The sequence below is a fragment of the Carcharhinus amblyrhynchos genome, chromosome 21 (assembly GCF_965287045.1).
Source record: "Carcharhinus amblyrhynchos chromosome 21, sCarAmb.v2.hapA, whole genome shotgun sequence".
Taxonomy (NCBI): domain Eukaryota; kingdom Metazoa; phylum Chordata; class Chondrichthyes; order Carcharhiniformes; family Carcharhinidae; genus Carcharhinus; species Carcharhinus amblyrhynchos.
In genome coordinates, this window is record NC_137344.1 from 31209488 (window position 1) to 31230722 (window position 21235).

Consider the following 21235-nt stretch of genomic DNA (forward strand, 5'->3'; position numbering starts at 1 on the left):
TGATGTGCACTTTTAAAAAGCAAAATCATGAATAAACTTTGAGGAATGTTGGGAAACAATGAACATGAAGCACTTGCTGTAAAAGAGTGACAAATATTGATTTGGAATTAAGGACACAGTTGGGTGATGCGGTGTGTCCACATGTACCACAAAAGGCATAAAAACTTCAAATAGGGACTCGAGCCTTGGGCAACAGAAATTAAATGGATGATTGGAGAGAATCAATAGCACCTTCAGCTGAAAGTTGGCTGTGGAGTCAGTTTAAAAGACATAGAAGTTTGGTAGGAAGTCAGAGCTGGAAGAAACTGGAGCCATCAGTAGAATTGATTAGTGTTTGCTCACAACAACAGAAGAATGAAAGTGTGCAGGGCATCCCTTTAATGACTCTCAATGAGTAGATGTCTTCTCCTATAGTAATTGTAATGATTAGAATCCTAGAAAACTTGCTGCATAGAAGGATGCCGCTTGATTCATTGTACCTGCACAATGGATGAGTCACCTAACCTAATTGCACTTTCCATCATTTGGCCATAGCCCTGTCGGCCATGGCACTTCAGTTGCATATCCAAACACCTTTTAAATGAGTTGAGGATTTCTGCCTCTGCTACCCTTTTTCAGGCAGTGAATTCCAGACCCTCTCAACCCTCTAGTGAAAAACAATTTTCCTCATCTCCCCTTTAATCCTCTACCAATTGTTTTAAATTTATAACCCCAAGTCACCGACCTTTCTCTGCTAAAGTAAATTGGCCCTTTCCATTCACTCTATCAAGGTCCCTCATAATTTTTGTCTCAATCAAATCTCTTCTCTGTTTCCTCTGCTCCAAAGAGAACAACCTCAGCCTGTCCAATCTTTCCATATGGCTGCCATTTTCTGGTCCTGGCAACATCCTCAGAAATCTCCTCTGTACCTTCTCAGTGCAATTACATCCTTTCTATAATGAGTTGACCAGAATTACACACTCAGTTTGTGGCCTAATTCACGTTTTGTGTTGCTCCAGCATCTTATTTATGACTAAATACTGAAAGTATCCACCTTCCTAACCAGCTTATCAACCTATCCTGCTGCCTTCAGGGATCTGTGGACATTTGCTTCAAGGCCTCTCATTTCCTCTAAACCTCTGTGTCCTCCCTCTTTTAATTGTGTGATCCTTTGCCTTGTTTGATCTCCCCAGGTGCATGTGTCTTTGAGTTCCTGTCAAAATAAAGCTACATTATGATCAATTTATAGCACTCAATTTTGAAATATAGAACAGAAATAAGGAAGTAAAATCTGCATGTGACTCAATCAGCAGTTACATGACATGCTTGGGGTATTTAGTAAATTAATTGTGACAGAAAGGTGGCGTGCTGGAGAAGCAATGTAGCTTAGAGGAAACGAATGCTGACACATTTGTATGCTGGTGCCAAAATGAAGTGTGGGAAATACAGATTAGTTTTATTACACTTAGAAACAAAAGCTAATTTTTATTATCAGAGATAAAAATTGCATGTTTTGTTGAGCTCCTTTTTTAATACAAGTATTTTATCCTTCAGAAATGTTTGAATTATTCTTGAAATGCATTCAATGTACCTTCTTATTGTTCCAGGTGAAATAATGCAGATAATGGAACAGAAAGGTCTTTTGTTGACAACAGTGGAACCAGCAGCCTTAGACAATATGTAAGGTCTCCATTTTTAACTTTATACATCTATAATGCTGTTCTTTCTAAAACAAAGAAACACAAGCTTTTTTATTTATTCATTCTTTTCCCATGTTTTATTTTTGGTGAAGATTTGAAGAAATAGGTGAGGTGTGTATCGTAAGGCATGATGGGAGGGGCTCTGATGGCTTCCTTGAACACATTTTTAAGTATGCTGCTAAGGAGATCTTTGGCATCGAGGTCAAGGAGATCACCTACAGGACACTCAGGTGTGTATGGATGGTTTACAAGCATGCTAAAATCATCAATTGTAACTGTGTAAGAAGTGTAGGGCTGCTGCCCTTTCTACCAAAGTAACTGTTAACAGCTCACATTTCAGCTGTTCTTTATGGTGTATCTGAATGCAAGTCGCACTGGGTGACATTGAGCTGCGCGCTTCTATCCGCTAGGATTGGAGTCAGGCTAACCAAGCACATTTCCTTCACAAACAAAAAGAGAAAATACTGAAAAATCTCAGCAGGTCTGACAGCATTTGTGGAGAGAGAATAGAGCCAACGTTTCAAGTCAGGATGACTCTTCAGCAGAGCTTTCCTTCTGAGCATGTTCTAGTTCTTGTCTGTATTTCAGAGGTCAAAAACATGGCCACAGACCTAAAGTTTAAGTGCATCATGGTGATGGGAAAGTTTGCTTGCTGCCAGTACCTTAATCAGAAAATGATGGTCCAGTGTGCCCATGTTTCCATATTTTACACTGGCAGCAGTGAGGCATCTAGCTGCTAGCGCCGATTTAGAACATTTTTCCAGTAAGTTTTCCTTGTAGGCCCTCTTTAAAAACACAGCGCAGCATGTAAATAAAGGGCATCATGAATATGCAGCTATGGATGTATTAAACAGAGACAAATGTATTTGAACGTATTTTCATAAACTTCGGGACAATTTACTCCAGTTTAATCTGGGCTATTCGGCCAGCTTTTTTGGAGCAAAGTGGGTCTTAAATGCTGAGAAGAGAGATATGTTGCTAAAGCTTTATATCGTGGAAATTTGCAAATGAGCCAAAGGCAGCCACTTCTAGACTTGAAAAATGTCCAGCCCACCACAAATTACCCTAACAAGGTAAAATTAAATAATTTAAGTTAACTTTTTCACACTGCTGCTAAGCAACGGGGACGAAAGTGGATCTGCCGGCAGCCGAGAAAGACATTGTGTATTACACAATTGAGCAACGTGGTGTGAACTTCAGTGTCAGTGTGATGCCAGATATGTAGGAGCTTGTCTCAATGATTGATCGAATCAAACTGCATGTTCCTTGGTTTTGAGCGTAGGTTATACTCTTATCGATCTGTGCTTACAAAACCCAAAACATTGTACTGTTCAATGTGATTTGGTGATTGGACAGCACTTGCTGAAAAACATTGAGTGTGCTAATTAAAGATCAGTTCAGCCCATAAGTGATTCATTTAGACTTGCGTGAAGCAACATGCATTGTACAAAAAGACCATCCTCGGCAAAGTAAAGGAATATATTCAAGTCTTACGCCTTTTATTGAATTGCTTGGGAGCTTGGAGAAGCTTTGCTCCCTATAGCTTTTTCCACAGCAATATGCTGGTCAGTCACCATCCTCTTCTCTTGAAGGGCAGTAAAGTGGCACAGTTAGCACTGCTGCCTCTGAGCCAGTGACCCGGCTTTGATTCCTGACTTGGGTCACTGTCTGCGTGGGTTTCCTCTGGGTGCTCCAGTTTCCTCCCACAGTCTTAAAGACGTGCTAGTTAGCTGCGTTGACCCAAACAGGTGCTGGACTGTGGTGACTAGGGGAATTTCACAGTAACTTCATTGCAGTGTTAATGTAAGCCTTTAATAAACTTTAAGTTTAAACTGTTGTGATCATTGGAAATTTGGCATTGCTGTGTATATCCTGATGCATTCACAACACAAAAGCTTCGGTAACATGTCTCCATGTCTCTCTTTTCCACAATATTCAAGTTCTCTTACTCCCAAACAACTTTTTTTTATTCTGCTTATTTTCCTGTTTAGGAATAAAGACTTTCAAGAAGTTACTTTGGAAAAAGATGGTGAGGTAGTTTTACGATTTGCAGCTACCTACGGATTCAGGAATATTCAAAATATGGTTTACAAACTGAAGAAAGGAAAATTTCCTTATAACTTTGTTGAAGTTCTTGCATGTCCAGGAGGTAACACACTTCTACTTTTAAGCCATTCGATGTAATGTTTTAGTTGACGGTTTTCAACTTGTTTTTCTTACCTGAGTGATGATGTTAAATGCTGAGGAACAATCGCAATTTATGCAGCTCAATGGAATTTATCAATTAGGGGACACGTGGGGTGGGGGAGATGAGATGGGAGCGTTTGAATAAGATGATGAATAGAATAAATTAGAATCAGATGATAACACCTTTTCACTCACTCTGGATCATTTTGCCATAAATACTGCACCTCCTGGAATTATTTCTCCTATGTGCAAAACTTGTTTTTCTTAAAAAAAACTATTCAGTATAAAAAGTTTAAAGAAGCAGAGTTTTTACGCAAAGAATAATCTGCCAGGATATTTACTGGACCAAGGAGGATGGAACAAAGAGATTACAAAATGACAAGCTAGTAACAGACAAACAGGTCTACACCGCTGTAGGCTACTAGATTTTGTTTGAAAATCACATTTTAGCACGTTAAGTTACACGTAGGTGGCTAAATACTTTGTTGTAACTGCAGCAATGCACACTAGTAGTTTCCAAATCTTATTTCCCAGTCTTTGACATGTCTGATTTCAGTAAGAAGTCTGACAACACCAGGTTTAAGTCCAACCAATTTATTTGATAGTAAACTCACAAGCTTTCAGGGTTTGCTCCTTTGTCAGGTGAATCACATCATGTCTGACTTCAGCCAGAGCAGTGATAGAGATTTGTAATTTAGCACTAATGTCTCCATTTTGAAGATGAGAAAATTGACCAAGGTCACTGTTCCTAATTGCTGTCCAGTCATTCTTGCTGCATGAACATCAGTCAGGATCAGGTCTGGCCTTTAATCTTGCCAATGGTTGGATGTCCTGCCAACATTGTGTTGAAGCTTGTGTGTGAAATAGGCACTGGAGTCATGTGCCAACATCAGTATTTATAGTTTATATATTTGGGTGACAGTTTAGCTGATTTTGATACCTTCAGACATGTAAAATTGCAGTTCAGTTTTGAAGCCATTACAAAATTCTTTACACTAATGACAATGCTACTAGGTCTGGGTTTTTAACTATTAATTATTTTTAATTTTCTGTTATGCAAGGCCTCAGTGTGAACAGGGAAAAGGAATGTATTGCTTCGTACAGCAACTGTTTGGAGGGCAATGAAGTGAATGCACCTTTCAATATTGTAAAGTGTGCTTTATTATATTCTGAGATGAAGTTCATTTTATTCTGTATGGCATTTAATTTTAATGTAGGCTTTCCATCCATGGTCCTTTTTCATAATTGTGTCTAATTCCAATTGACTTCAGCTTCCCATTGGTTTAATGTAATTTAAAGCTACAGCTTGTGTAACCTAATATACACGAAACAATGAGTGACAACATTCCACTTTAATCGCCATTGAAAGTTCTTGTATAACTAAGCCTGTAACAAAACTGAATTTAGAAGTGTCATCATATAAACAGTTATGTTTGTGAGGACTGTATATGATCCTGTGATAACCGTTTATAGTGATAAAAGGGCCACCAGGTTAACATTAATCTGTAATCCAACACTGGTTCAATATTAAACAGCACCTGTGTGAAGTCAGCAAGTGAATCTGTTTGGCTGAATCAGAGTATTGATGAAAACGAATGGCATTAGTTATTTGAACCTAAACTAGTCAATGCAATAAATAAACGTGCTTCCTGGTGGCTGTCACACCATCTTCTCCTCCATGTTGCCTGAAGGCCCAACATCAGCTCAACGTCGCTGACCACATTTTCTCAAAGGTATACAGGTTAGGTTTGCAATGATTAACAGCTTGATGCTGCTGCTACTATGTCTCCACTCAAATCAGTAAAGGTATATTTAAAGCATAGCCAGAGGCATGGCAATATTGTTCCTTTTTAAAAGCATGCTTTTCACAGTAATATTTTCACTCCGGTCATAGAGGCAAAGTGAGTCGTAGTTCACCATTCTTCTCAGTAGTTGTCATAGGTAGTGGCTCAATTTGGGCCTTCTGCTTCCAGCAATCCTATAGAGCAGGAATGTCAGGATAGCAAAGATGAATTATGTGGCTTGAGGGAGGGATTCAAATTCCTGGAACATTGGAATTGATTCTGGGGGAGGTGGAACCAATACAAATCGGATAGTCTGCACCTGGGCAGGACTCAGTGAATGGTCCGGTAAGGCTGAGAAATAAAACATGGGAATATACAAAACATGACCAGACAGATAGTCTGAGATGTATTTCCTTAACGCAAGAAGTATGACCGATAAGGCAGATGGACTTAAAGCTTGGATTACTACGTGGAACTATGATGCTGTGGCAATTACAGAAATTTGGATCAAAGTAGGGCAAGACTGGCAGCTTAGCATTCCAGGATTTGGATGCTTCAGCTGAGATGGAAAGGGTGACAAAAGAGGTGGGAGTGTTGCTTTAATGATTTGGGGAGAATGTTGCAGCTATACAGTGAGAGGGCACCTCGGTGGGATCATGCAGGGAGGCCATATGGGTAGAACTCAGGAGCAGAAGCTGTGCAATCACATTGTTGGGGTTGTGCTACAGACCTCCCAACAGCCAGCGTGAAGTGTCAGCAGATTATGGAAAAATGTAAAAACAGCAGGGTTGTTGTGATAGGTAATTTTAACTTCCCCAATATAACTGGAATTCTTTTTGTGAGAAGAGATTTACCAGGATGTTGTCCGAATTGGAGGATATGGACTAAGAAAGATTGAACAAACTTGGATTGTTTTCATTGGAGCTTTAGAGGATGAGGGAGGACAGTTTACAAGATTATGACAGGCTTGGATAAAGTGGACAGTCAGTCCTTTTATTTTAAGGATCAAAAGGTCATTTATTTGGGGGCATGGGGGGAAGGTATAAAAGATATGCAAGGAGCATAGAGGGTAGTGAATGCCTGGAACATTTTGTCAGAGGTGCTGCTGGAAGCAGATTCCATAACAACGTTCAAGGTGCATCTAGATAGATACGTGAATAGGCAGGGAATCGAGGGATATGGACCATGTAGAGGCAAGAAAATTAGATTAGAGGCATCTGTGTCAGCACAAACTTGGGAGGCCAACGGGCCTGCTCCTGTGCTGTACTGTCTTTGTTCTTTGTACATCTTGGTGTTGCATGCTAATATCCTACATAATTCGCAATCAATAGTCCTTTTTGTCTTTATGCCTCTTGAACGTGAAACTTATTACCAGAGTAATTTTCCTTTAGCGTTAAGGAAAACTCTGTTTTCATGCTTTCTCCAACCTAAAAGATGATTGGAGGAAGGGTTTTATTCACATTAATTGTAAAACATCAGTTGGATTGATCCTTGCCTTGGGGAAATTAGTGAACCACAGTCTACAAGAGATGAATCAACATTTGTCTAAATTGGGTGGTGCAACCAGTGATGAATGTCATTGAAACAACTTAATTATGCCATTCAATTACAATTTAAAGAAAATGTGTCAACTTAGTTTACCCCCATCCCAGTTGAAGAAGCTTTCCTGCATTTACTTCCCATTCCCCCTCTTGTTTTTCCCCCCCCCCCTTCCTTTTCTTTCACTACTTCTTTATTTTTGAATGCTGTTTTTAATATTGACACAGTGTCAATAACTGAATAATTAGGTTCAAAAAATTGAACATTTCTGCCCAGGTGAATTAAGTAATTGAGTGGAGGTGGCACAGTGGTTGGCATTCACAGCACCGGGGACCCAGGCTTGATTCCTTGCTTGTGTCACTGTGGAGTCTTTACGTTTTCCACTGTCTGTGTGGGCTTCCTCTCTGGATGCTCCGGTTTCCTTCCGCAGTCTGAAAGATGTGCTGGTTTGGTGGATTGGCCATGCTAAATTCTCCCTCAGTGTACCTGAACAGCTGCCGCAGTGTGGCGACTAGGGGATTTTCACAGTAAATTCCTTGTAGTGTTAATGTAAGCACACTTGTGACACTAATAAATAAACTTAAGCTGTAGAAAATTGATTATGACATTTGATGCATATGTTATAAACCCATTTGATGGCGCTTGACTAACTTGATTACATCACAATCATGCTTTCAAGGATTACTAAAATGAATTTATTTTTGGGTTGATTGAAAGGGTGCCTGAATGGAAAAGGTCAAGCAATGACAGAAGATAGGAAAATGGATAAGGATTTACTACATCAAATGGAGGGAATGTACACGAGTCTGCCCGTCCAGCTGCCAGAAGCCAACACACACGTGCAAATGCTTTATCAGGAGTGGTTGGAGGGAAGAAATTCCGCCAAAGTTCAAGAGGTTCTGCACAGAAAGTACCACACGTTGAGCGAGATGTCAAACAGCATAGACATCAAGTGGTAGGCCATCCAATGCTGGACCACAACATTTTTGGAATCCCAATTCAGGATTCACAATTTCCCCAGGGAACATTGGTACTCTTTGTACTAAAAGGTGCAATTCAGACCACAAACCTTCAGCCACTGAGATATTAAAATGTAACATTTTGTCATTGCAAGGAATATAGACTTTGTCATTATCCAGTACTTTGTTCTTCACGGATATCTTTGAGGTATCCTCGAATTTGAAGCCACTTGTTGAATGTTTCCATTCTTTGCACTTGCTTCCAAATACATAAGGCCATAACTTAACTCACAAACCCAGGTTTTTTTTTCCTCAGATGAGGAATGAAGTTTTTTCAGCGACGTTAAAGATCGTACTTTGAAGATTCTTCAGATACTCCTCATCTCTAGAACTCCTCCTTGTAGATTACACTATTATTTTAATGTTTATATATATATATGGTTTTGAGAGGAGCACATTCTTTAGGATTGAATTGATGCTTAATCTTAAGTATGAAGGGAAATGCGCATGTGGAAAATTTGTTTGCAATCCATTGAAAACCTGCAGTTCTGTAACTCTAGCTTTGCGTATATCTGTCCTGACACATAAGGAGTACTTCATGATTGAGAACGCACAACGTTACTTCTGTTCAAATGTTAAGTCCATATTTTGTTTGATGCAGCTCTATTCTGAACATGTTACTGGAAATTTGAAATAATTATGGCCGGTTTAAAATTTTAAAGCAAACTTCTTAACAGTTATACTGTTCCTGTCATGGGCTTTTTCTATAATCTCTCATGTAAAGGTGCATGTCTGAAGTTTATCAATTACTATACTAGCAATAGTCTGCTGACTTAATTGAATGTAGCCGCATAACTCTACTATCAAACTCTTTGAAATGGTGCATACTCCAAACAGACGGGGCTTTACATACTAAACTAATGAATGCATTTATTGAAAATTAAATGGTAATGGTTCAAGCAAAGGGTACTTTGTTCACCTTTTTGAATCAATCTAGGAATTTCTACAGTATAATGAAGAAAGTTTCTCTTGTTTGAAAAAAAAAGTTAGTTTTTTTTGGCTTTCATCTTTTCAACTCAAACATTACCTTTCCCTCCAGCAGTCTTTTTGAAAGGTCTCTTATTTCCGAAACTGGTGCTCTTTCATGATCATCATGGTAAACAAATCTTCAGTGAGTTATTTGATTAACAGATATTGTAAAACTTCCCAATCAACTGAATGGTAACAATAAAATTTATGTACAAGCAGATGGAAGAAAAATACTAGAAGAACAAATTTTTAATTTGACTTCAGTCAATGAACTTTAACAAATCAAATCTTTCTTATTGAAATACACAACTAATTCCACCCAGGAACACAATGTCTTCAGTCTTTTGAAGAGTGTAATCTTTAATTTGAGTGAAATAATTTGCTTTGCCCTTGGTTAAAAATAAGTAATCTATCCGTCCACCACCACCTCCCCCCCCGCCAATACACACACACACACACAGTCTCTCTCTCTCTCACTCACACACACACACACACACACACACATACACGAATCAATGTTGTAATTTATTGCATATATACTATTGTCATAATTCTATGAATTAACATTTGTTGACCTGATGTAATAACTCATTCTATCCTAATCAAAGCTTTGAAATTTACATTGGTGCTAATGTTAAGAAATTGAATCAGACACTTCAACATATCAGACACAGTTCCTGAAGTTAAATATTCCTGTTGGAGCTGTAACCATATATATCCCATGTCAAATGTGATTGTGAAGACTGTAAAATTCTCAGTAAACTCAGCAGCAGTTTGTGCATGTGTTGCTACCCTGTGATAATAAAACATTTTGCCTTTTGTTCATTTGTAAATACTTAATGAGAAATAGCATTGTTTTAATATACCTGATAAGTTCATATAAAACACAAATTCATGTCAAACTAAATTGGTCTTCCTGCCTTTGTCATTAATGTTGTGGTGGGGTTTGCCAGTTCTTCGGAGGATAGGCTGCGCATCCACGTGTCTGGTATGAAGTGTTCTTAATCCCGAAAACATTCTGATGTTTTCTTTCAGTTGATTTTTCAAGAGTATTTTTTTTATTCATTCTTGGAATATGGGCATTGCTGGCTAGGCCAGCATTTGTTGCCCATCCCTAATTGCTCTGGTTTGGAGGGCAGTTGACCACAATGCTGATCTTACCTGGCCTGGATTCACAAGTTAGCCAGACCAGGTAAGGACAGCAGATTTCCTTCCCTAAAGGACACTAGTGAACTAGACGGGTTTTCACAACAGTTGGCAATAGTTTTGTAGCCAATAAGAGTTTTTTTAATCCCAGATTCAAATTTCACTATATGCCATGGTCGGATTTGAGCCTGGATCCCTAGAACATTACCCTCAGTCTTTAGAATGCAAGTCCAGTGCCAATACAATGGATTAGATCCAGACTTTTTGACATTTGATTCATGTCCAATTCAAACATGATTTCTGGCAATCTCCTGTAAACATCTTTAGTTTGGAATGGTGGTGGGTTTACAGTATAAAACTTAAGTGTTAACATCCCTGGACATGTGGGTATATATTCACATATTCAGCCACAAAGATGTATGACTTTTGTGTTTATTGGACCTCTGCAGAACATTGTAAAATATATAGAACATAGAACATTACAGCGCAGAACAGGCCCTTCGGCCCACGATGTTGCGCCGACCAGTTAAAAAACAATGACCCTCTAACCTAAACCAAACCCTTTCCATCCATAAACCTATCCATGGATCTCTTAAACGCCCCCAAACTAGGCGCATTTACAACTGCAGCAGGCAGGGCATTCCAATCCCTCACCACCCTCTGGGTAAAGAACCCCTGACATCCGTCCTATAATTACCACCCCTTAATTTAAAGCTATGCCCCCTCGTGCTAGCTTTCTCCATCCGAGGAAAAAGGCTATCACTGTCCACCCTATCCAAACCTCTAATCATCTTATATGTTTCAATAAGGTCCCCTCGCAGCCGCCTTCTTTCTAACGAAAACAACCTCAAATCCCTCAGTCTGTCCTCATAGGACCTCCCCTCCATACCAGGCATATATGCCACTCTAATATCCAAACTGAATGAGATGCAACACTCGGGCTTGAATATCACTAACTACCTAAGCTACTGTCCTAATGATAAACATGTCACCATGTCAAAGACAAAATAGGCTGATACCTTCAGGAGAAGAAACCCATGTAGACACGGAGAGAATGTGCAAGCTCCACATAGTCACCCAAAGCTGCAATCAAACCCGGGTCCCTGGTGCTGTGAGGCAGCAGCAGTGTGAACCACTGTGCCACTCTGTCTCCTCTCTATCCCCCATCTTTCCCTTTGTTCGGGGATTATGGGGTGGGGATGAGCCTGGGTAAGTTGCTCTGCTGGAGCGTTGATGTAAACATGATGGATGGAATGGCCTCTTTCTGCAGAGATTCTATGAATACTGATCATCTATCTTTCTGTTCAAAATGATGGAATGATTTTGTTCAGGAAGGCTCTTAAAATTGTACTAATTTTCTTCAGCGTGCATCACAATGAATGTATCTTTTAATAGTGTCCAAAAAAAAATTCATTCTGAAATCAACAAATGCTTCATTTTTTTTTACGTTTAAGTATTTTATTCAAATAACTAAATCTGGTTACTCTTAACTGGTTACTCTTAACTTCACGATACTCCACTTCTCCAGCTTCCACCCTAAACACGTTAAAGAAGCCATCCCCTATGGACAAGCTCTCCATATACACAGGATCTGCTCAGATGAGGAGGATCACAACAGACACCTCCAGACGTTGAAAGACACCCTCATAAGAGCAGGATATGGCACTCGTCTCATCGATCGACAGTTCTGATGTGCCACAGTGAAAAACTGCACCAACTTCCCCAGAAGACAAAAATGGGACACGGTGGACAGAATACCATTTGTCATCCAGTACTTGCCCAGAGCAGAGAAGCGATGACATCTTCTCTGGAGCCTTCAACACTTCGTTGATAAAGACAAACATCTCGTCAAGGCCATCCCCACACCCCCACTTCTTTCCTTCAAACAACTGCACAACCTTGAACAGACCATTGTCCACAACAAACTGATAAGAAGTCTCACAACACCAGGTTAAAGTCTCAACAGGTTTATTTGGCAGCAAAATCCACCAGCTTTTAGTGCTGCTCCTTCGCCAGGTAACTAGGAGATCTGTTCACAAACAGGGTATATAACGATAAACTCAATTTACAAAATAATGGTTGGAATGCAAGCCTTTATTGGTGATCAAGTTTTAAAGGTACAGACAATGTGAGTGGAGAGTGTGTTATGCACAGGTTAAAGAGATGTGTATAGTCCCTAGACAGGACATATGCTTCCTGATTACAGACAATACACATTTCTTTAACCTGTGCTTAAAGCTCTCTCCACTCACATTGTACCTTTAAACTTGATTGCCTGTAAAGACTTGCATTCCAACCATTATTTTGTAAATTGAGTTTGTGTCTTTATATGCCCTGTTTGTAAACAGAACTCCCACTTACCTGACAAAGGAGCATTGCTCCAAAAGTTAGTGGATTTTGCAACCAAATAAACCTGTTGGACTTTTAGAAATCTCACAACACCAGGTTACTGTATATTACATTAGTTTAATGCTGGCATTTCCACATCATCACAACAAACTACCAAGCCTTCTGGAGAATAGTGCCCACGGCACGACCCTGCCATAGCAACCTCTGCAAGACGTGCCGGATCATCGGCACAGATGCCATCATCTCATGTGAGAATGCCATCCACCAGGTACACAGTACATAATCTTGCAACTCAGCCAATGTTGTCTACCTGATACGCTGCAGGAAAGAAGGTTCCGAGGCATGGTACATTGGGGAGACCGTGCAGACGCTACGAGAACGGATGAATGAATACTGCTTGACAACTACCAGGCAAGAGTGTTCTCTTCCCATTGGGGAACACTTCGGTAGTCCCGGGTATTCAGCCTCTGATCTTTGGGTAAGCGTTCTCCAAGATGGCATTCACAACACACAGCAGTGCAGACTCTGCTGAGCAGAGACTGATAGCCCAGTCCTGTGCACACGAAGACAGCCTCAGCTGTGATCTTGGGTTCATGTCACACTATCTATAACCCCCATGACTTGCCTGGACTTGCAAAATCTCTCTAACTACCTGACTGTAGACAATAGACATCGCTTTAAGCTATGCTTAACCCTCTCTCTACTCACATTGTCTGTAACTTTAAGATTTGATTACCTGTAAAGACACGAGTTCCAACCAGTATCTTGTAAATTGAGTTTGTGTCTTTACATGCCCTGTTTGTGAACAGAACTCCCACTTACCTGACGAAGGAGCTGTGCTCCTAAAGCTAGTGGCTACCAAATAAACCTGTTGGACTTTAACCTGATGTTGTGAGACTTCTTACTATTAACTGGAGGAGGGGAGAACCCACGATAGAATCACAGAATCCCTACACTACAGAAGAGGCTATTCAGCCCATCGAGTCTGCATTGATTCTGACAGAGCGTTACCTAGGTTGTAACCCTACACCAGCACGGGAGTGCTTGAAATGCTTTACAATTGCATTCGCTTGAGCGAGAGGGCTAATACTCGGGAAGGAATTGAACATCCTGTCTGCAGAAGTATTTACTAAACTTAAGCCTCATTGGGAATAATGACATGCTGTTTCTATGGGCGTGCAAACATATATGTAGCGGGAGTTACTCAAAAGCGACATAATGAGGTCCCACCGAGATTTGAACTCGGATCGCTGGATTCAGAGTCCAGAGTGCTAACCATTACACCATGGAACCATCCTTACAGTGTAAACGTCAAAATATAATTTCTTCATATTAGGACAGCCCTATTTAGTGCGATTTAGTTATTTTATTGATGTAATTTTATCTATATTATGTATTTATATATTTTGTACATTATTGCCAGACAACTTCTATCGTGGTTAATCCATGTAACCGACACATCTTGGAACTAAGATGCAATTTAGCATAGCTAATCCATCTACAATACATAGCTAATCCTGCAAATCTTTGGACTCAAACACATTTTCAAACGTTTTAACGGAACTACACCAGGGAAAGAATCTTAAATACGTAGAGGAATACCTTTTAATGGAAAGAAAAGTATAACAATTGGTTTCAATTATGCATTGATATATGACAGACTTAAGGACAAATTACTACATTCTAGATTCCGCACTGAATAGTAATCATAACCTAAGGACGAAATGTCTCTATTAATGGGGTTCTATGGTATAATGGTTAGCAACATAGGTTTGTGATTATGGAAATAGAATTGACTGGACACTTGAACTTTAATCCCCAATCTCCACAACTTTCAAGTGCACTTTGGCCACAAATATCAAACTAAACCAAAAACAGAAAGTGCACTCCACTTTTGCTCTAACAGAAAATGCTGGAAAATCCACTCTTGTTAAACCATCCTGACACCACTTAACCCCAATTATGTCGATCTATTGTTGCTTTCGCTTTATTTCGTGATACTCACGTCCCTTTAACCTTACATTTCAATGTAGTCTATATCTATTATCAAAGTGAATGATGCCTTGTGGTTATTGTATGATATATATTGTTGCAATAGATTCAATGCATCAACCTCTGGGCTGTGTTGTTCTGTGCCCGTCGAAATATTTATTGGTCGCGGCAAAGAAAAAGAACATCTCGTATCTATTTTCACATCTCCCCTTTTATAGATATGCCATCTCTCTCACTGTTGAACTCCTTTATGTTTTCACAGTGCAATGGCATGGGATTGCTTGAAATACTTTACAACTCGCTTGAGCCACAGATTTGATATCTGGGAAGGAATTACATGTCATGCCTGCAGAAGCATTTATTAAATATACTTCTTGTGTTATTTATATATAAAGTCGGAGTTGCACAAAAGCAACATAACAAGGTCCCACCGAGATTTGAACTCGGATCGCTGGATTCAGAGTCCAGAGTGCTAACCATTACACCATGGAACCCACAATTAGTCAACACAGTAATGTATCATTTCCTCAGGATGACACTATTTAGTATGAGTGAATAATGTTATTAAAACTTAATATAGCTGTTTTGTTGATCTAATTTTATTCATCAGGTATAACACGTTTTGCCAGACAACTTTTATCGTAATTAAAACTCACCATAAAAATTCCATTATAAGATTTGTGGATTGAAAGTGATGACTTATTCAATGACGAATCGTCAGGGGACTATGAAAAGAACCTTCAGTTGCCTGACATGTGAATTAAACCATTCATTTTCGGTGTCACGCGTTTATTTCTTTAGAAATTAGTGAAAATCCTTTAAAAGAAATATTTCAAAATCAGGCAGAGGATTTGATATGGCTCACTGCAACTTCATGTTCGCGCTTTGATGGTTATCTTGAATTAATCGAATCAATTCAAACCCCATAGTCTGTAAACTATACTCACTGAATCAGGCACTCCCCCATGCTGTAAATTAGTATTTCTTTGTAAGATAACCTAGCTCGCAAATACTATAATCTGCAGAATGTTCAGCAGACACAGCTACCAAACATTAAGCATTGACTAGAAAAAATGGTTGCCCATTTATTGATAAATTGTAAATCAACTTTTATGAGTTGGGTATAAATTTCCTCTGTAATTCTTGGGGATAATTTCCTCTGTAATTCTTCATTCAGATATTGCAACATCTGGCTGACTGTCCTCAGTGCGCATGTCAACTCCAGGATCGCTTCCCATCAGTGCGCATATGTCATCGCTAGGATCGCTCCTCCTCAGTGCGCATGTCATCCCCGGATCGCTCCCTCTCAGTGCGCATGACATCGCCAGGCTCCCTCCCCCTCAGCGCGCATGTCATTGTCTCCTTCCCCTCCCCCCCCGCCGGACAGAGTGCACGTGATCCCCGGATCGCTCCCCCTCAGTGCGCATGTCATCCTCGGATCGCTCCCCCTCAGTGCGCATGTCATCCCCGGGATCGCTCCCCCTCAGTGCGCATGTCATTGTCGGTCTCCTAGCGACGGCTTGTACACAGCCCAGTTGCTGTTGAGCTTCTTGGATTGAAAGTGAGGGGAATCTCTCAAAGGCGACTAGTCATGGCCCAAGAGAACGGGGACTTCTCCCAGCTCCAGCTGGAATCCATTATTGGGTTTAATGGTAAGAGATGGGAGCTCAGGATCCATGGTGCCAGCTGTCTGCAGGGGGCCATGTCCCTGCATCTTTACTCTGAGGAGCACACATTCTCAAAAATGGGCTCATACATGGGTCTGGACTCACTTTTTAAACATCCCTGCCAACAGTAAGTCTTTAAGCAGACGGTGCCAGCACTTTAAATAATTTAATTGCACACTGATCGTTGGAGAAAAATAGAGTTAACGTTTCAAGTCCACATACTCTTTGTCCTTGCAGTTCTGATAAAGAGTGTGGACTCAAAACATCAACTTTGTTTCTCTCCTGACAGACGCTGGCAGACATTATGAGTTTTTCCAGCATTCTCTGTTCTTATTTCAGATTCTAGCATCTGCAGTATTTTGCTTATTTCATTGCACTGGTGTTGAATATAAAGTTGAGGTCATTCCAAAACCTTGTTGTTCATGCACTAACTCATACCAGGTTCTGCTCCCCTATCACCTCTGCACTTGTTGACCTACATTGGTTCACAATCAATTGTCCTTCCTTGACCCAGCCCCACAACCCTCCCAAACATCGACACTTCTCCAACTCTAGCCTCTTGAGCATCCCCAATTTAAAATGTTCTACTATTGGCCACAACGCTGGTGAGTTACTTCCCACTTACTCTCTGCCTGTGTAACTCTCTTCTTTAAGCTGTTCCCTTAAACTCACAATTTTAATCAAGCTTTTGGCTACCCTGATCTGATATGTCCTTGTGTGCTATGGTGTGAAACTGTGTTTGACAAAGCTCCTGTGAAGTGCCTTATACTGCAACATAAAGTTGCAGTATAAATGCCTGTTGTTGTGGTATCTCTTGTCAACAATGGCAAGATGCCAGGGTATGCCCAGCAAGGGGGTCAAGACCTTGAGGACTGGAACAACTGTCTGAGAAAAGGTGAAATGTTATGGTGTTAGGCATTAACAGATCTAAATGCTTTCCCCCACACAGCCATTTGTCATTGAGGGACCACCCTGTGATGAAGCATGAATTTAATACTGTATTTGCTCACTGCTCTTTGCAATGATCTTTAATTAAGGTGCTATAAAATGAAATATTGATTTTCTTCATTTTTGCTTCTGATCAGATCACTTTAAATCTTTTCTTGAATGTTGACATTTCCATAAAGCTGTTCATAGTTTATAATACCATAAATTTATTGAGAAATATTTAGGCCCAGCATTTTAAAGCATTGCATATTCTGCATGCAGTGTTCTAGAGAAGAATGGTACAAGATAAATGGCAATCTAACCATCTGTATATGCAAGTGGATAAGCCATTACATAACAACCATTCAATGCTTTGAGAGCACAGCATATTGCAAAGCATAGCATTTTACTAAATTCTGGTGCAGTTTGAACTCAGATTGTTTTGCTGTGTTTACAGGGAAAGTACCTTTTGGTTTAAGCGTACATCCTGATTGTGAAAATATAATTTATACTCTGGGATGTACAACTGTCGTACAAAACCTGAAGACCAGCAATCAGGCTCTCCTAGAAAGCCATACCAACAATATCTCCTGTGTTGCAGTCAGCAAGAGTGGGAAATATATTGCGACAGGACAGGTCACATACATGGGTTTCAAGGTAAGAAAAGTGTATCATTTTACAGGTTTTGACTCAGGCTTGATTCGCTCTGGATTAGACCACAACTGTGCTGTAAGCTTCTCTTGGAACTCTCTGAAAGGCCCATCAAAGCACCCATTGCTTGCTGCTTATGAGCAGCAGCAACTGTTCACCTTTTTATCTGGTGTAAGCATTAGGCGATATTTTCCAACCTCCTTTCGTCTCCCACTCATGCCAGTTGTAACTGTGGCCTTGGGTTTGGTCAGCTATCACTGCCCATCTTTGCATTTACTTGTGGACAAGGCCCTTTACATCCACAATAAAATTATGGATGATTACATTGACATAATAATTTTGACAAAGCCTTAACTGATTGGTGGCAACACCCTGCTCCTTTCTGAAAGTCTCTGTCTAATTATACTCTCCATTATTTGCCCTGCTCAAACCACCCAGGGTGACAGTGTTTCCAATGCCACAAAACCCTACTTTACCTTCTCTATTCCTACAGCACCTTCTCCATCTTTGATCACTTATTCATGTTGTTTCACCACTCACAGAATTCCCTACAGTGCAGAACGAGGTCATTCAGACCATTGAATCTGTACCGACTCTTGGATGGCACAGTGGTTAGCCCTGCTGCCTCACAGCTCCAGGGACCCGGGTTTGATTCCCACTTGGGTCACTGTCTGGATGGAGTCTGCACATTCTTCCCCTGTCTGCGAGTGGGTTTCCTCTGGGTGCTCCGGTTTCCTTCCACAGTCTGAAAGACGTGCTGGTTAGGTGCATTGTCCGTGCAAAATTCCCCGTCAGTGTATCTGAACAGGCGTTGGAATGTGGCGACTCGGGGATTTTCACAGTAAGTTCATTGCAATGTTAATGGAAGCCCACTTGTGAATAATATGAAAAACTTAAACAGAGCATCCCACCCAGGTCTTATCCCTGTAAGCCCACAAATTCACCCCACTAACCTACACATCTTGGGACACTAAGGGGCAAGTTTGCATGACCAATCCACCTAAGCTGCATATCTTTGTTCTGTAGGAGGAAACCAGAGCACCCAGAGCAAACCCACGCAAATGTGGGGAGAACAGGCAAACTCCACACAGACAGACATTCAAGACAGGAATTGAACCCAGGTTGAGGCAGCAATGCTAATCACTGTGCCACAGAAAACACACTCATTTAAATTCTTGTTTCCCAAACCTTAACTCTGTTTCTCGCTGAGATTGCTTTTCGCTTTATGTAATTAACCTCTGCAGCATGAGACCCTTAGCCAGAGTAATTAAATCTTCATGTCAGCTATCTTTGTTCGCTCTACTCTGAATTTACTGACCTCCTGTTCTCCCTAAATTCCTCCCTGCATATTAACTCTCCACCCACCCTCTCAACATTGTCATCTTGCAGAGCTTCTCTTAACCAATTGTCCCCTCCCCCCACCCCCAACCCCCCACACAGATTATAATAGGCCATGCATGTCCATTTTCTTGTAACTCTCATGGCTGTCTGTGCCCTATCCTTGAAGTTGCGGCTTTTGCCAGCTTTCTCACATGCTGTCTCAGAGCTCATATTGTCAGTGAGACCTATACCTTTTCCCTTTGACCCATATTCCACGAAACCGGTCACCATTCTGGACCCTGTTCTTGCTGATCTTAATTGCGAAAAGGAAAGGTCATGCCCCTGTTCCTTTCAGAATTGTCATCATTATCTCCATCTTTAATATCCTTGCCAAACAATTTTTCATTGAATTAAATGACAGAACAGACTCTAGGGGCTGAACGTACAACTCGATTTCCATATAAAATCCATTCGCAGCCTTTCTGTCCTTACAAACTACTGCTCCATCTCTTACCATTTGCTCTCAATATTTTCTTAAACATGTAGCTTCTTCCCAATTGATCTTTCTGATAATTTCATATCTGAATCACTCCCAACTGCCATATCACAACAGTGAAATAGTCCTAATCAAATTCAGCATGGCATCTTCTGAGACTGTGGCTATTGTGCTTTATCCCACATTTCCATCTCCAACTTCTCTATAACCATCAAAGCGTACTGAGACATGATTCTGGAAAACACATCATTGAAAGTTATTTCCAGTCAAATCATTGATAGGGGCATGGAAACATGCTTATCACAGATGAATCAGATTGCAGAAACAATTCTCACCCAAAAGGTTCCTGGTTCAACACCCACTCTCACTCTGAGGGAGCGCTGCGCTCTTGGCAATACTGGGAAGAATTTTGCAACCCCACCCCTCCCCCCATAGCATATTTTTGTGGAGGCAGAAACGGCCCACCGTTGGTCAGTGGCGGGATCTTCCAACCACACCATTGTCAATGGGGGTTTCCCACTGTTCACACCCTCTGCCACTGGAGAACCAGTGCAGGAGCAGCTGGAAACTCCCACCCACCATCTTTTGGATAAGATATTAAACTGCTGCCCAGGGAGGATGTAGAAGATGTCATGATATTATTTCAGAAAAGAGCAGGAGGGTAATCCGTAATGCCCTGGCCAATATTTATCTCCCAATCAACATCACAAATATTGGATTATCAGTTCATTAACTCATTGCTGTTTATAGGAGTTTGCTGATGCAAATGTGTTTCTGATATCACAACAGTGACTGCACTTCAAAAAGTACTTCATTAGCTGTCAATCATTTTGAGACATGAAAGGTACTATTCAAGTGCCAGTCTTTCTTTTTCAAAGAGATAACCAGATGACCAGAAACGGAAACACACGCAGTTTAATCTTTTTGTTTGATAACATGGAATTAGATTATTATTCTCAGGCAAGAATACCAGCAGTGATGATAAGAGCAATATTGTGACAAAATGTTTCCTAGAAATATTTGAAATCATTCTGCTATATTTACAGCTCAACCAAAGCATTGACCATACATTATAAGCGCAGAAAATGGATGAAATGTCACCTTAACACAGAAACAGTAACAGCTCTGAAAAGAGTTATTGTCCTGCAATGGTACAATATTGACTTAAATTCACAAATACACATGCATGAGTCTTTTTAAACCAACCCAGTAATTAAAAGTAATTAATATTTCTATCAGAAGTGCAACATATTGTATTTATTTTAAGGACAAATAACTTCAGGTGGGAGCCTAAGATTATCTTTAATTTAACACTACTAGAATAATAGCTGTTATGGTTGGAGTTTTTTAAAAACAATAAACAGGAAAGTTTATTTTTGAATTCTCTCCAATAAGGATTTTGTGACCATTTAAAATGTCCATAAGAAAGAACAAGTGAAAAATGCACTGTGCCAAATTTTTGCATTGTAATGAGTAGTACTCAGTGTGATCTAGACTGAAAGCTGAGCAT

The 21235-nt window shown here is 40.3% G+C and overlaps 2 protein-coding genes and 2 non-coding genes across 4 annotated transcripts in view; 2 read left to right on the plus strand and 2 right to left on the minus strand.

The window, feature by feature from the left end:
• narf (nuclear prelamin A recognition factor) overlaps positions 1 to 10084 on the plus strand; it is a 29334-nt gene extending 19250 nt beyond the window's left edge. Inside the window, exons 9-12 of the mRNA XM_080208926.1 lie at positions 1587 to 1659; positions 1772 to 1909; positions 3671 to 3828; positions 7907 to 10084. Of these exons, the coding sequence (XP_080065052.1) occupies positions 1587 to 1659; positions 1772 to 1909; positions 3671 to 3828; positions 7907 to 8148 (611 nt within the window). The 3' untranslated portion in view covers positions 8149 to 10084. The remainder of the gene's footprint in view (positions 1 to 1586; positions 1660 to 1771; positions 1910 to 3670; positions 3829 to 7906) is intronic.
• A 3809-nt stretch (positions 10085 to 13893) lies between these two features.
• Positions 13894 to 13965, minus strand: trnaq-cug (transfer RNA glutamine (anticodon CUG)). The gene has a single exon. It is a non-coding gene; the product is annotated as a tRNA-Gln (tRNA).
• Positions 13966 to 15086: 1121 nt separating this feature from the next.
• On the minus strand, positions 15087 to 15158 carry trnaq-cug (transfer RNA glutamine (anticodon CUG)). Its single transcript has one exon. It is a non-coding gene; the product is annotated as a tRNA-Gln (tRNA).
• A 1047-nt stretch (positions 15159 to 16205) lies between these two features.
• Positions 16206 to 21235, plus strand: part of cfap52 (cilia and flagella associated protein 52) — a 58106-nt gene continuing 53076 nt past the window's right edge. The window contains exons 1-2 of the mRNA XM_080209216.1: positions 16206 to 16316; positions 17716 to 17915. Coding sequence (XP_080065342.1) covers positions 16256 to 16316; positions 17716 to 17915 — 261 coding nt within the window. The 5' untranslated portion in view covers positions 16206 to 16255. The remainder of the gene's footprint in view (positions 16317 to 17715; positions 17916 to 21235) is intronic.